Consider the following 16520-nt stretch of genomic DNA (forward strand, 5'->3'; position numbering starts at 1 on the left):
AGGTCAGCTGTGATCAGATTGAATGGTGCAGCGGTCTTGAGGCATTGAATGAACTATGCCTGCTTCTTATGTTCTTATATTAATACTTTCACACATGGCTTTGTGGCTGGCCATCTGAGCCCAAATACTCTGGGCAATGGAGAATATCCTTCAAGTTGTTTCAGTGACCTGTTAAGGAGACCCTTGGCCATTGGGACAGGTTTGAAGTACCATAAGACAGCAAGCAGAATTAGGCCATTCAGCCCATCGAGTCTGCTCCACCATTCAATCATGGCTGATTTTTTTCAACCCCATTCTCCTGCCTTGACCTTGTAACCCCCTTTATCAATCAAGAACCTATCAAACTCTGCCTTAAATACACCCAATCACTTGGCCTCCACAGCCCTCCGTGGCAATGAATTCCACAGATTCACCACACCCAAATGAAGAAATTCTTCCTCAGCAGTTCTAAAGAGACGTCCCTTTATTCTGAGGCTGTGCCCTTGGATCCTAGACTCTCCCACTGATGGAAACATCCACTCCACGTCCACTCTATCCTGGCCTTTCACGTTACATGAAAGGCCTAGCTAAAGTATGTTAGATGCGCCTCCAACCCTACACATCCCTCACTCCTCCATACCCAATGACGCAAATGTGAGAAATAACGGCCAGCCATTCAGCCCCTCGAACTTGCCCTATCATTCAATAAGATCATGGTTGATCTGGTCATGGCCTCAGCTCCATTCACCTGCCTGATCCCCATAACCTTGACCCCCTCCCCTTCATTGTCCAATGTCTATCCACCTCAACCTTAAACATATTCAATGACTCCACCTTCACAGCTCTCTGCAGTGGAGAATTCCAAAGATTCAGGGTCTTCTGCATAGAACACAGAACATAGAACAGTACAGCACTAGACAGGCCATTCAGCCCACAACGTTTTGCCGATCTTGATGCCGATTTATACTAAATGTCCTCCTCCTGTGCATCATCCACATCCCTCCATTCCCTTCATATTCATGTGTCTATCTAAAAGCCTCTTAAGCTCCACCAGACTGCCTGCTTCAACTACTACCCCTGGTAACCCACTCCAGACATCTACCACTCTCTGTGAAAAAAACTTGCCCCTCACATCGCCTTTAAACCTCCTCCCCTCTAACCTTAAAAGCACGTCCTCTGGTGTTTGACATTTCTCCCCTGGGGAACAGATTCTGACTGTCCACCCTATCTATGCCTCTCATAATTTTAAAAAATCAGGTCTCCCCTCAGCCTCTGACCTCGGAGAACAACCCAAGTTTGTCCAACGTTTCCTTATAGCTCGTACTCTCTAATCCAGGCAGCATCCTGGTGAACCTCTTCTGCAGCTTTTCCACAGTCTCCACATCCTTCCTATAATGGGGGCAACCAGAACAGCACACAATACTCCAAGTGCGGTCTGACTAAAGTTTTATATACCTGTAGCATGACTTCCTTACTCTTAGACTCTACACCCCTACCAAGCATGCCATACACCTTCTGAGAGAAGAAATTCCTCCTCATCATCTTATCCTAAAACCATGCCCCCTGACTCTAGATTCCCCCAGGAATCAACTTCTCACTGTTTACTTTGTCAGGCCCCATCAGAACCTTAAACATTTCAATAAGATCACCTCTCATTCTTCCAAACTCCCAATGGGTACAAGAGCACCAGAAAATAGGAGCGGGAGTAGGCTACTCAGCCCCTCAAACCTACCCCACCATTCAATATGAGCATGGCTGATCTCCCCTTCTGTGCCAGCCCTTGATTAGAATCTAGCGTCCAGCATTTAGCATCTTCCGAGAGAGAAACAGGATTAATGTTTCACTCAATGACCCTTCAGTGAACTCAGAATTTTGATGCAAAGTTAGAAGAGTAATACAGTGAGGAAACAGGCCCTTCGGTCCAACTTGTACATGTCGACCAAAATGCCGATCTAAGCTAGTCCCATTTACCCATGTTTAGCTCATATCCCTCTGAACCTCTCCTATCAATGTACCTCTCCAAGAGTCTTTTAGATGTTGTTATGGCATCTGCCTCAACCACTTCCTCTGACAGCTCATTCCAAATACCCACCACCCTCTGCTTGAAGAAGTTGCCCCTTAGGTCCCTTTCAAATCTTTCCCCTCTCACCTTAAACCTATGCCCTCTGGTTTTTATAGAACATAGAACACTACAGCACAGTACAGGCCCTTCAGCCCACAATGTTGTGCCGACATTGTATCCTGCTCTAAGATCTATCTAACCCTTCCCTCCCACATAGCCCCCTATTTTTCTATCATTCATGTGTCTGTCTAAGAGTCTCTTAAATGTCCCTAATGTATCTGCCCCCACAACCTCTGCAGGAAGTGCATTCCATGCACCCAACGCTCTCTGTGTAAAAAACTTACCCCTGACATCCCCCTTATACCTTCCTCCAATCACCTTAAAATTATGTCCACTTGTGTTAGCCATTGTTGCATTGGGAAAAAGTATCTGACTGTCTCTGACTTTTGATTCCCCTTCCCTGGGAAAAAGACTATGTGCATTCACCCTAAGCCCCGCATGATTTTATACACCTCTATAATTCCCCAATCTTTCAAAAGATGTATTTAGAAACATAGAAAGATAGAAAAACTACAGCACAATTCAGGCCCTTTGGCCCACAAAGCTGTACCGAACATGTCCCTACCCTAGAAATTACTAGGCTTACCCATAGCCCTCTATTTTACTCAGCTCCATGTACCTATCTAACAGTCTCTTGAAAGACCCTATCGTATCTGCCTCCACCACTGTTGCTGGCAGCCCATTCCACGCAATCACCACTCTCTGAGTAAAAAACTTACCCCTGACATCTCCTCTATATCTACTCCCCAGTACCTTAAACCTATGTCCTCTTGTGGCCACCATTTCAGCCCTGGGGAAAAGCCTCTATCTACCCAATCAATACCTCTCATCGTCTTATACACCTCTATCAGGTCCCCCCTCATCCTCCGTCTCTCCAAGGAGAAAAGGCCGAGTTCCCTCAGCCTGCTTTCATAAGGCATTCTCCGCATTCCAGGCAGCATCCTTGTAAATCTCCTCTGCATCCTCTCTATGGCTTCCACATCTTTCTTGTGGTGAGGCGACCAGAACTGAGCACAATACTCCAAGTGGGGTCCGACCAGGGACCTATATACCTTATCTTTAATTACCCCCAATGATCAGGCCTCCAGAACCCTCCAGGATACAGAGTTCTGGAGATTCATCAACCTCTGGGAGAAGACACCCAACGACTAAATAAAACTTTAGACCAAGATTCTTCGAAAGCGCAGGCCTGGGACTGTTGACTTGGTTCCACCCATAAGATCAGGAGACTGAATGGCAGACCTTGACCCAGTTGTTTTCCAAATGAGCAGCAATAAATTAATAAATGGCTTCTGGTTACTGATTGGCTAAACAGATCAGGAGATCCAGCAATGGTTGCAAAATCTTGGGAGAACTAGCAGCTCCAACTGAAGGAACAACACTGAATAAAAACTCTGGTCCATCACTAACGCTGTTGGAGCAAGGGGGGAAAGCAGATTTGTCTGATTTTCCTGAGACTTAAATAGAGGTCCTCCCAGAGTCACAAACACCCGACTTTATGGACACTCGGTACATACGGATGGGTGTCTGGGAGGCCGGTGGGTTGGATGGGGATGGATTTGCTGGCTGTCGCAGGGCTGTAGGCATCTTCTGCTGGGTGGGAGCAGGGTATTTCTGGCTGCCTTCCCTCCCCTCCCTGAGCCACCACCATTGGAGCCGAGCAGACCCGGGAGCTCTGAGCAGACTCACCCCCTCACTCACTGAGACAGTGAGGCCAGCGAGCGGCCACTCCTCCCGTGCCTGCTCGCTCTCCAGTCACCGCTGTTTCTGTGACCATCTCCCGCACACTGCTGTTCACTTCCGACTGACCAATTTACGAACAGCTCTCAGGAACGGAACCCTGTCATTACCTGAGGAGTACCCACACTGTGGAAGACAGTAAGCCCTCTTGATTTGACCTGAAACTCACCCTATCCACAACTTAATGACTGAAATATTCCCACAATCAACTGCTCCATGATGGGAGGCTACAACTGTGGAGATCTTGAGTGGGAAAGACCCAATCTGGTATGGATATAATTGCTCAAATGGTCTCCCTTGTAAACCTCCACGATAATCCAATTATTCTTCACATCCCTCAATCTCTTCCTCCCGAGGAGCTTTAAAACCCATTTAATTTGGAAGATAATACTACAATAATTGAGATAACTCGATGCACAGCATCCTCACCTCCTGGTCTGGAAGCTATGGGTATAAAGTCCAGTATAAGACAAACACAGCCAATCCCAACGCACTACAGGTGATCCCTGCATTTGGGTAACAGAAACTTTCCCTTACAGAGTTCATAAATCACCACCCACCTGCATGTCCCTGGTGTGTGGATTTCTCGTGCTGTCCAGCCTCTGTAGCTCTGCATTTGCATCTTTTAACGTCTGACTCCTCTCGCTGTGTTCCTTTTCAAATTGGTACTTGCTTCTCTGCAAAGAATGAGAACCATTTGTGGTTGTTGCTCATGAGACTGGATCCCTTAGGTAAAGGAGGCATCTTGCATCAGACAGTGGGTTTGAGATTTTTCCTCTAAGTAGATCCCGTGTCCCTTAAGATCTTTAGGGTGCCTTTAGTGTCCAATGCCTTGCCATACAACAAGGTCCAAGAATTTATGTTTTAGTGTAACACAGGGGCACAGCTAGTTGAGCTGCTGCCTCACAGCACAAGGGATCTCAGGTGCAATCCTGACCTCTGGTGCTGTCTGTGTGGAGTTTGCACGTTTTCCCTGTGACCACATGGGTTTCCTCCAGGTGCTCCAGTTTCCTCCCACATCCCAGGGACATGCAGGGTTGGTGGGTTCATTGGCCACCATAAGTTGCCTTCAGTGTGTAGGTGAGTGGTAGAATCAGTGGAGAGTTGATGGGAATGTGGCGTGAAGACAAAATGGGATTAATGTAGGATTAGTGTGTAAATGGGTAGTTGATGGTCAGCATGGACTCAGTGGGCCGAAGGGCCTGTTTCCCTGGTGTATCTCACTGTGACAATGTAGAGTTCACTGGGATCAGATCAGCCCTGAATTTTTTTTATTATTCCGAAATAAACTTTGTTCATCATAAAAAGCAAACTATATACAACAATAAAACAGCGCAAACCTTTACATTCGTGTATGGATCAATCATTAGAGTTACCTTTTTATATTAAAAAAACCCCAGCACCAATGCCACACATGTGGCTCCCTGGGGTGCTACCCCAATCCCATATTTACAATATTTAAGGGGTTTCCTCGCCTGACCCTGCCTCTCCCTCTCCTTGCGTTGGCTGCGCCCAGCTTCAGTGCGTCCCTCAGCACGTACTCCTGCAGCCTGGAATGTGCCAGTCAGCAGCATTCCCCTATGGACATCCCGCAGTGCTGGGAGACCGACAAGTTTCCGGCAGACCAAAGGGCGTCTTTCACCGAGTTGATGACCTTCCAGCAGCAGTTGATATCCGTCTCCGTGTGTGTCCCCGGAAACAGCCCATAGATCTGTTACACAGCTGCTGGGGATGAGCCGTGACAGGGCATCTTTCGCCACACCCTCCTCACAAACCCACAGCCCGCAAAGAGGTGGGCGACCGTCTCATCCCCAGCACAGTCCTCCCGGGGGCAGCGCACGCTGGGGGTGATGTTTCGACCATGCAGGAAGTATCTCGCTGAATTTAACAAGAGTGCCCCAGCTTCCAACTCAGGCTGAGGTTTCTCACGCCCTGTGCCTCTTTCCCTCCTTGTCCCTTCACCTCTAACTCAACGACTGGCCAGAGTGTGTCAGAGTATCACTCCTGCCTCTAAGTCTCGAGATTTGTGGCTTCAGCACACATGGACCATAGAACAGCACAGCACAGGAACAGGGCCTTCAGCCCACAATGTTGTGCTGAGCTAATTAAGCTAATGATGCCCAATTACACTAATCACTTCCGCCTGAAAATAGTTCATATCAGTTCATTCTCTGCATATTCGTGTACCTATCCAAGAGCCTCTTAAACGCCTCTATCGTATCTGCCTCCACTATCACCCCTGGCAGCACATTCTACGGCATCCACTGTTCTCTGTGTTAAAAACCTGTCCCACACATTTCTTTTGAACTTACCCCCTCTCATCTTAAATGCATGCCCTCTAATATTAGACGTTTTGACCCTAGAAAAAAGATACAGGCTGTCTGCTCTATCTATGCCTCTCATAATTTTATAAACTTCTATCAGGTCTCCCCTCAGCCTCCACCGCTCCAGAGAAAACAACCTGAGTTTGTCCAACCTCTCCTTTTAGCATGTGCCCTCTAATCCAGGCAGCACCCTCTCCAACTCTCCTGCACCCTCTTCAAAGCCTCCACATCCTTCCTATAATGGGGCGACCAGAAGTGAATGCAATACTCCAGATGCGGCCGAACCAATGTTCTGTAAAGTTGCAACATAACTTCCTGACTCTTGAGCTCAGTGCCTCGAATAATTAAGGCCAGCACACCATATGCCTTCTTTATCACCCTATCAACAGGCACAGCTACTTTCAGGGAGCTATGGGCTTCGACCCCAAGATCCCTCTGTACATCAATGCTGTTAAGGGTCCTGCCATTAACTGTGGACTGTCCCTTTACATTTGATCTCCCTAACTGCAACACCTCACACTTGGCCACATCTGCCATTCCTCTGCCCACATCTCAACCCACTCCGAAGACCTTGGGCAAAAAAAAATCTAAATTGCTACTACACTGGAGAACCAAGGGGCACTTTTGGAGGAGGGTAGGCATTTATTCCAAAGGTAATTTAGTTAATAAAGATAAATAAATGCCTACCCTCTCAGGTGGGGGGTGGGGGGTGGGTAAAAGATCACATGGTGCTATTTTGTAAAAGACATGGGGAGTTATCCTGCCCAAAAAACAAGCTGCTGGAGGAACTCAGTGGGTCAGGCAGCATCTGTGGAGGGAAAGGGATGGTCGATGTTTCGGATCAAGACCCTGCATCAGGACTGAGAGTGTGGAGGGGGGGAGATGGCCACTATAAAGAGGGGGAGGGGTGAGGCAGGACTTTCAACCTAAAATGTCAACAATTCCTCTCCCCACCCCCCTTCCTCGACAGACGCTGTCCGACCTACTGAGTTCCTCCTGCAGATTGGTTGTTTCCCCTGGCACAAGGGCGAGGAGCAGATGCAAAGGTCGAATAGACCCCATCTTCACTGGCTCAGTGCTCTGTCGCCGGGCCCAGTGGTGTAACCGTTGACGGACAGAGTGATCAGAAGGGTTGACAGCTAATCACCGCCAATCTCCCCACATACCCCTACTCAAAGCCGGCTCTGACGTCTGTCCTTCACTGCACCCACACAGAAGTCCAGCATGAGGTAGACTGGGAATAGTTGGCCGGTCTCTATGGAGCAGCTGGCTTCCCATCATCTCGACTCTGCCCGTTGGTGCTGAGAGGGAAACTCCCACTCTGGGCTGTGAGCCACGACTGCCAACATCTTCATCGCTGTGATAACTAGCTGAGGTTCAAAGTGGAATCAGCAAGCAGCTGAATGTGCAGTCCTGTCTTGCACAGATACCATGACACCCTTACGGATACAGAGGATGAACTTCAGAGTCACAGAGTCACACAGCATTGAAACAGGCCCTTCAGCCCATTGAGTCCATGCCAACCAAGCATTTATACTAATCCCACTTTAAAACACAGAGAACATAGAACAGTATAGCACAGGAACAGGCCCTTTGGCCCACAATGTTGTGTCAAACTAATTAAACTAGTAATTAAATGCCTAACTAAATTAATCCCTTCTGCCTACACAATGTCTGTATCCCTCCATTCTCTGCACATTCATGTGCCTATCTAAGAGCATCTTAAATGCCTCTAACATGTCTGCCTCCACCACCACCCCTGGCAGCGCATTCCAGGCATTCTCTGTGTTAAAAAACTTGCCCCACACATCTCCTTTGAACTTACACCCTCTCACCTTAAATACATTTAAATATTTAGATCCTGGGAAAAAGATACCAGCTGTCTACTCTTTCTATGCCTCTCATAATCTTATAAACTTCTTTCAGGTCTCCCCTCAGCCTCTGACACTCCAGAGAAAACAACCCAGGTTTGTCCAACCTCTCCTTATAGGACATGCCCTCTAATCCAGGCAGCATCCTGGTAAACCTCTTCTGCACCCTCTCCAAAGCCTCCACATCCTTCCTGTAATGGGACGACCAGAATTGAATGCAATACTCCAGATGTGGCCTAACCTGAAGCTGCAAGTTAACTTCCTGAGACACAAGAGGCTGCAACACACAAAGCACTGGAGGAACTCAGCGGGTCACGCAGCATCTGTGGAGGGAAACGGACAGTCGACGCTTCAGATCGACACACTTCATCAGGACTCTGTCCTTCATCATGTTCTGATTAAGGGTCTCGAGCCAAAACATCGACTGTCCATTTCCCTCCAGAGATGCTGCCTGACCTGCTGAGTTCCTCCAGTGTTTTGTGTGTTGCTCATAACTTCCTGACTCTTGAACCCAATGCCTCCCACGTTTTATTCTCCCCACGTTCCCATCAACTTCCTCCAGATTCTACTACTCACCTATAAACGAGGAGCAATTTACGGCGGCCAATTAACCTACCAACCCGTGTGTCATTGGGCTGTGGGAGGAAACCGAAGCACCCAGAAGAAACCCATGGGGTTGAACGGGGTACTCTGGAGCTGTGAGGCAGCAGTTCTACTGGCTGCGTCACTGTGCCGCCCAAACTTTCAACTAACCAATGAGGAGCATTGACTCACAGTTATATAATCCATGTCCAGTTTGGTATTATGTTCCATTTCCCGAAGAAGCTCATCATTAAACCTTCGGAACTGCAAAGATAAACACCAGTTACTGGAACACCTGGCCTGGTTGTGAAGGCTCACTGTCAAGCTGTCAAACATCTGGAAGGATCAATCCGTTTCACCGCTTGTGAGAAACTATAAGACTCACTGATATACTTAGGGCACGACATCTGGTGAGTAATAGAAAGGAGTTAATCTTTGGAACATAGAATATTATAGCACAGTACAGGCCCTTCGGCCCACGACGTTGTGCTGACATTTTGTCCTGGTCTAATATCTATCTAACCCTTCCCTCCCAAATGTTAACCCTTCCCTCCCATTTCTCTTTCATTCATGTGTCTATCTAAGTGTCTCTTAAATGTCCCTAATGTATCTGCTCCCACAACCTCTGCCGGCAGTACCTTCCGCACACCCACCACCCTCTGTGTAAAAAACTTACCCCTGACTTCCCCCTTATACATTCCTCCAATCACCTTAAAATTATGTCCCCTCGTCTCCCTTATACCTTCCTCCCTCATTAAAATTATGCTCCCTCGTTTCAGTCTCAAGCAACAAGCAAGAAGCTGGAGGAACTCAGCAGGTCAGGCAGCATCTGTGTGGGGAAATGAACAGTTGACATTTGGGGTGGAGCCCCTTCATCTAGAGTCCAGTTGAAGGGTCTCAACGTGAAATGTCAACTGTCCGTTCACCCCCTGAACTGCTGAGCTCCTCCAGCAGTTTGTTGGTTGCTCCAGATCCCAGCGTCTGCAGGTTCTTGTGTCTTAATCTTTCAGTTTCACAGGAAGGCTTCTCTCCAGTGCTGTTGCTGGGAATCTTGACTGAGACCTGAAGAGCGATGTACAGGGACACGGGCAGCTGTGGTCAGCGAGGTGTGTGCTTGCATTCCTGTACTGAGATGCTGGTGCATCCTAATGGGTCCAGTAGATCGGTGGTGTTGGAAAGGGGTAATAGCTACTTCAGTGGTTTGCTGCTCTGTACCTCTACTGCCAGATTCATTTGCCCCAAGCCCCAAGGCACTGCACAGGATGTTGAGATAGACATTGTATATCCTCAGTGTCAAAAATGTCCCATCGGTGCTCCACGCAGCAGCCAGGGTCAGGATGGTTCAATTCCCACCTCTTCCTCATGCCAGGCTCCAGCACCGGACTTTGGTGAGGGAAGGGGGAAGAGGCAGGAATCGAACCCCATTTGGATGGTTGGGATTTCAGAGTACATGATGGTTTGGATGATGGCTCTTGGGGTGATATCAACAATCAACAGTTTGAATAGTGGGGGACAGTGAGGAAGGCAAGTCAGGAGGTTGTGGCCCAAAATCAAGTGACCATGGGGTTGTGGAGATGAGGCTGAGGAGCAAGATTGAAGGGTAAAGGTGGTTGGGGGGTAGGGGTTGGGGGGTTTGTGCAGTGAAGGATGAGGGGTGCCAGAAGATGTAAGTTGATACACCAGGTGGGTTATAACGAGGACATGTCCAGAAGAGCCAATTGAATTTTGAGCATGATCCAAACCAACCTATAAACAGTTGTCGGCTGCTTCGCTCTCAAGAGAAAAGTTCCAGTCACAATGTATTGAAAAGTAGCGTCATGCAGTTGATTTTCCAGGCCAACACATCTCAGGTGGTGCAGAACAAAGCTTCTGTCAACTGAAGCAGCAATCTGCTGGAAGGACTCGGTGAGTCTATTTACTATAAACCCACTGATGCTCACAGCTACTTCATCGACACCTCTTCCCACCCTGTCTCTTGCAAAGAGGCCATCCCTTTCTCCCAACTTCTTTGTCTCTGCTGCATCTGCTCTCAAGATGAGGCCTTCCATTCCAGGACATCTGAAATGTCCCTGTTTTTTGCAGGAAGCTTGGCTTCCTTCTGCTGTGGTTGATGGAGCCTGATCTCGCATCTCCTCTGTTTCTTGTACTTCTGCTCTCACCCTGTCTCCCTCAAGACAGAACAGAGATAGAGTTCCCCTAGTCCTCACCTTTCTTGTGTGTCCATCTTCCATCAACTGATTCCAGGCTACTGAGGTTATGCTACCTATTCTTACTGATATTACTCAGGTAGGTAGGGCTAGGCCTCTCTTGGCCTGTGCTATACCACTCTAGGCTGTGGCCTGTAGATAGATAGCAAGATCTGATTTTCACTACCCCAGGACTGTGGAGGCTCAGTCATTGACTGTATTCGATAGATCGATAGATTTCTCGATATCAAAAGAATCAAGGGACATAGGATTAAGGCAGGAACGTGGTGTTGATTGGAAGATTGGCCATGATCTTGTTGAATGGCAGAACAAGCTTGAAGGGCCAAGTAGCCTCTTCCTGCTCCAGTTTCTTATGCTCTTGTGTTCATGGTGTTGAAGGTCTGGGAAGCAATGAGGGTCACAGGGTTATACAGCACAGAAACAGGCCCTTCAGCCCATCATCTAATGCTGACCATTAACCACCCATGTACACTCATCCTACACTCATCCCATTTTATTCTCCGTCCATTCCCACCAACACCACCCCCCCCCCAAGATTCTGCCAACATACCAGGGGCAATAGACAGTGGCCAATTAACCTACCATCCCACATTTCCTTGGGATGTGGGAGGAAACAGGAGCACCTGGAGGAAGCCCACATGATCAGGGAGAACATGCAAACTCCGCACTGACAGCACCGGGGGGGTCAGGATTGAATCCGAATCTCAGGAGCGGTGAAGCAGCAGATCTACCAGGTGCCAGTGTGTTCCACAAGAGAGCAGTGGCAAGAGTGCAGAGCAGCCCAGTCTGGATGCAAGGAATGTTTCATTGTCAGTTCAACATTTTAGGGCCTTTTCCTTTTTATTTCTGATACGGGTGAATGTTCATCACAAGTGTAGAGTTATAGGGTCATAGAGTAGTACAGCACAAAAACAGGCCCTTCGACCCAACTCATCCATACCAACCATGGTGCCCACCAAACTGGTCCCATTTGCCCACGTTTGACTCAAGTCCCTCCAATCCCCTTCTTTCCATGTCCTTATCCAAATGTCTTTTGAATGTCGTTAATGTACCTGCCTCAACCACTTCCTCTGGCAGCTCGTTCCATATACCGACCACCCTCTTTGTAAAGAAGTTGTCCCTCAGGTTCCTTTTAAAACTTTCCCCTCTCACCTTAAACCTGTGCCCTCTAATTTTTTGTTCCCCTTCCCTGGGAAAAGGACTGTGTGTGTTCACCCTATCTACACCCCTCATGATTTTATACCCTTCAATCTCCTACATTCCAAAGAATAAAGGCCCAGCCTGCCCAACCTCTCCCTATAACTCAGGCCCTCGAGTCCTGGCAGCATCCTCGTAAATATTCTCTGCACTCTTTCCTGTTTAATGATGTCCTTCCTGTAATAGAGTGACCAGTGTAGTCTCCTTTACATTGTGGAAATCTCGCACAATTTCTTCAACATCCAAGACAACAACACCCAGAGATTTTTTTCTTATTTCCAAAGATATTAGTTGGCTAAGGATGATCGGCAAACTAGCATCACCTAGAATTGTGAACCGCTCACAGGAAGGGAGTACTTACAATTAGTTCCAAGTCATTGCTGAACTCCCTCTGGGTGTCCGCCATCTGTAACAGGACCTGACCTGGGCAACAGAAAAAGAGGTGAGCAAATCAGTTCCAAGGTGAAGCGTGCAAAGGTTCAAAGTCTCAACTCTTTAAGGAAGCCACTTTCAAAGCTAAATTGATTAGAAGATTAGAGGAGAGAAACAAATAATGCAGAACTTTCAGCCAAGCAAGATTAAGCATTGTTGTCCTTCCATCATTTGAGACGTTTAAGGAAGAGATAGATAGACGTCTAAATAGTCGGGGTATCAAGGGATATGGGGATAAGGCCGGAAATTGGGATTAGAATAGTTTTTTTTCCTTCCCCCCCCCCCCCCACCATTTCTCATTTCTTTTTCTTTTTCCGTTTTCCTTGGAGCAGACTCGATGGGCCGAATGGCCTACTTCTGCTCCCTTGTCTTGTGATCTTGTGATCATCAGAATCCTCAATGAACCGTCACCTCTCTTTACCTTCTGGGAAAATAATTTTAAAATGTTGATTAGTGGGTATCATATCACAGCATTTTTCAAACCTGTCTCTTTACACATACTTTTGCTCACATCTTAATACCTCTTCGATCGGTAATCTTTGATCGATTATCTATACAAATGGATTGCCTTTAGAGTCATGGGGTTGTACCGCACAGACACAGGCCCTTCGGCCCACCATGTCCATGCTGTCTGGTGTACCTCTCTACACTAATCCCATTTACCTGCATCAGGCCCATAACTTTCCAAGCCTTGGCGATTCAGGTACCTGTCTCGATGCTTCTAAAATGTGGTAAGAGTCTCTGTCTCCACCACCTCTTCAGGCAACACGTTCCAGACTCTGGAACCACCCTCTGTGTGAAAAAAAATCCTCCCTCAGATCCCCTCTAAACCTCCTACCTCTCATCTTTAACCTCTTGTCTTAGACACCACCACCATTAGAAGAAGATTGTTACTGTCTAACCAATCTCTCCCCTTCATAATTCCATATACCTCTATCCAGTCACCTCTCAGCCTCCTCTGTTCAATGGAACACAAAGCCAGCCTACCCAATCTCTCCTTATAATTGAATCAAATGCTCCAATCAAACCCTATTTTTGCTTCCTGCACACAGTATTAACCTGTACTAACTCTGTGTTAAAATGGTGCAAGGTTGAGAAGTAAAACATGATGGTCAGTTTGCCAGAAATAATTCTAACTGTAAAAAAAATTGCTGAAATATGAGTATGTTTAAAAGATGCAGGATTTGAAAGCCAGAGCATTAATATTGGCCGTAGGGTTGTTTGGAAGCACACAGATAGCCTGGGTCAGCATAAGACATTAAATCTACCAGGGGCATGCTAACAAAGTATGGTATTTGGAACAAGTAGGGTCAGAATGTCATCAAGAGAACAAAGGAGGGGTTGAAACATCTAAGGAGCCAAGTTGCTTGTGCAAGAAACATTTGTCACAGAATTCTAGACCATTATTATAAGGGTCCCATTTGAGGAGAAGCTCAGTCTGCAAGAAAGTCAACAAGGATGAGAAGGAAAGTCTCACTCTGTGGAAGAGGAGCCAGGGCAAGTAATTAATGAAGCATAAAATGTATTTTTGAAACGAACAGATATTTCCTGGATTTGGTAATTAGCAGGTTAGATCAAAGAGGGAAAAGATAAGAGGCATAGATCGACTGGACAGTCAGAGACTTTTTCGCAGGGCAACAATGGCTAACATGAGGGGGCATAATCTTAAGGTGATTGGAGGAAGGTATAAGGGGGATGTCAGGGGTAGGTTTTTTACACAGAGAGTGGTGGGTGTGTGGAACGTACTGCCGGCAGAGGTTGTGGGGGCAGATACATTAGGGACATTTAAGAGACTTAGATAGACACACGAATGATGGAAAAATGGGGGGCTAAGTGGGAGGGAAGGGTTAGATAGATCTTAGAGCAGGATAAAGTGTCTGCGCAATAGTGTTCTATGTTCTATGTATGACATATGGGGTTAGAGAGAGAGAGAGAGAGAGAGAGAGAGAGAGAGAATTTCTTGAAAGAGGGAGAGAAAGGTCCAGAGAGTTCTAGAAAGAGAATGAGAGAGAGACAGAGAGAGAGAGAGAGAGGGAGCAGAAGGAACAGAACCAGAAACCAACAGGACACAGCAGGGGAAAAGGAACTGTGAGGGAAAGACATCACAGTGCAAACACTCGGAGGACAAGCCTTCGAGGTTTCTGAGCAACAGACTGTGACTATTATCTTTTTTAAGTACTGTTTCTTTGTACAGAATGCAAATTAGTTAATAAACTTGTTGTGTTTACAACGTACATGTCTGTATACATAGTGGTTTGTTGCATCTCTTGAGTTAGGCAATATTTAGTACAAACTGGGAAATCCTACAGGGATGGTGTATGTCAGGACACAGGCAGCAGGGCATTTTCATTCATGTTTTGTGATGTGATCATCACTGACCAAGGCCAGTGTTGATTGCCCAGTGCTAACTGCCCTCGAGAAGGCTTGTCGTTGAGCTGCCTTCTTGAACTGCTGCAATGACGTCGCAGTTGTCATGCAGCCGTTTTGGAGGGAATTTTGGAGTCAATGTGCTTTGAGTCTAGAGTTAGTTTCAGGACAGAATGGGTGAAAACAGCAGATTCTATTCCCTGACAGATATTAGTGAGCCAAATGAGTCTTAAGACAATTGGTGAGACTAGTTTAGATTCAGATTCCAGATTCTTTAATTAACTGAATTTAATTTCCCTGGCAGTTGTGGTGGGATTTGAACTCTCATCTCGAGATTGTTAATCATGGCCTCCGGATTACATTAATTTAACTACAACACCACCACTTTACTCCAACCAAAAACATGACCAAAGAGGTAGATTTTAAGGGGGGAGGGTGTGGAGATGCAGAGAGATCTGGGGAGGGAATTCTAGAGCTTGGGGCCCAGGCAACTAAAGGCATAGTGGGACAATTAGATTTGAGGGTTATAAAGAGGACAGAATTGAGGAATGCAAAGATCTCAGGGAGCTTCAGGACTGGAGGAGCTTACAAAAGTAAGCAGGGCGAGACATCATAAAGAGATTTGAAGACAGAAGCAAGAATTTTAAGATCTTGTTTCTTAACCAGGACTCAGCGTTGATCAGCGAGCAGTTGGATGTCAGCTGAATTGGATGGTGCATGGGCAGCAGCTGTTTGGATGACATTGAAAATGAGGGTCTGAGGAAGCAGGAGATGGATTTCATGGATGAGATAATATCGGAGAGGTCGTGATGGAAGATAGGAGAGAAAGGACTCCAATTGACTGAATTACCTCAACAAGCAGCTGGAGAAAGGAAGTGCTACACATTTCGTTATGAAAGGGTATCGGTGTGAAGGAGGTTCACCACATGATTGAGGAGATCCTCGGGGAGGCCAGCGATGGGAAAAGCCCTGATCCTCAGGGTGATGCTCTCTTACCTAGTGTCTGCGATGTTGACGTCTTCAGGGCCTGCTCACCAAACTTCCCAACCGCGACAAAGTACGCATTGGCTGCCGCAGTCAGTGCTGCAAGAGGGTGACAAGGAGAAAGCAAAATTAAAGTAGGGGTGTCATAAAAGGGGTTCAGAACCTTCCTCTTACTTCGCAGGCAGTCTCTCAGGAATGACGGTGACCTGCCTCCACGCCACGTCCAGGGGCTCTGAGGCGACTCTTGAGCTGACTGTTTTGTAGCTCTCACTCTCTCACTTGCCAGAATTTCATAGTCATGGAGCTGAACAGCAGAGAAACAGGCCCGTCGGCCCACCATGTCTATGCTGATCATCCGTACTAATCCCACTTGCCTACATTAAATCCGTATCCCTCTCTGCCTTGCTCATTCAGATGCCTCTTAAATGTTGATACTGTTCCCGCCTCCACCACTTCCTCTGGCAGCTCATTCCAAGTACCAGCTACTCTTTGTGTAAAAATAAATTTTTAAGATATCTTTATTAGTCACATGTACATCGAAACAAACAGTGAAATGCATCTTTTGCGTAGAGTGTCCTGGGGACAGTCCACAAGTGTCGCCACGCTTCCGGCGCCAATATAGCATGCCCACAACTTTTTTACCCCTCAGTTTCCCTTTAAACTTCTCCGACTCTGTCCCTTGGTTTTAGACACCCTTGCCATGGGAAACAGACAA

General features: G+C 47.0%; 1 protein-coding gene across 1 annotated transcript in view; it reads right to left on the reverse strand.

Annotated features, from left to right (window-relative positions):
• The window catches only part of baiap2l2a (BAR/IMD domain containing adaptor protein 2 like 2a), a 59629-nt gene that overhangs the window by 27727 nt on the left and 15382 nt on the right, over positions 1 to 16520 (reverse strand). Inside the window, exons 3-6 of the mRNA XM_052043384.1 lie at positions 15818 to 15904; positions 12384 to 12445; positions 8811 to 8882; positions 4402 to 4518 (exon numbers count right to left, since the gene is read on the reverse strand). Coding sequence (XP_051899344.1) covers positions 4402 to 4518; positions 8811 to 8882; positions 12384 to 12445; positions 15818 to 15904 — 338 coding nt within the window. The remainder of the gene's footprint in view (positions 1 to 4401; positions 4519 to 8810; positions 8883 to 12383; positions 12446 to 15817; positions 15905 to 16520) is intronic.

Source organism: Pristis pectinata, chromosome 33, assembly GCF_009764475.1.
Source record: "Pristis pectinata isolate sPriPec2 chromosome 33, sPriPec2.1.pri, whole genome shotgun sequence".
In the NCBI taxonomy this organism is placed as follows: domain Eukaryota; kingdom Metazoa; phylum Chordata; class Chondrichthyes; order Rhinopristiformes; family Pristidae; genus Pristis; species Pristis pectinata.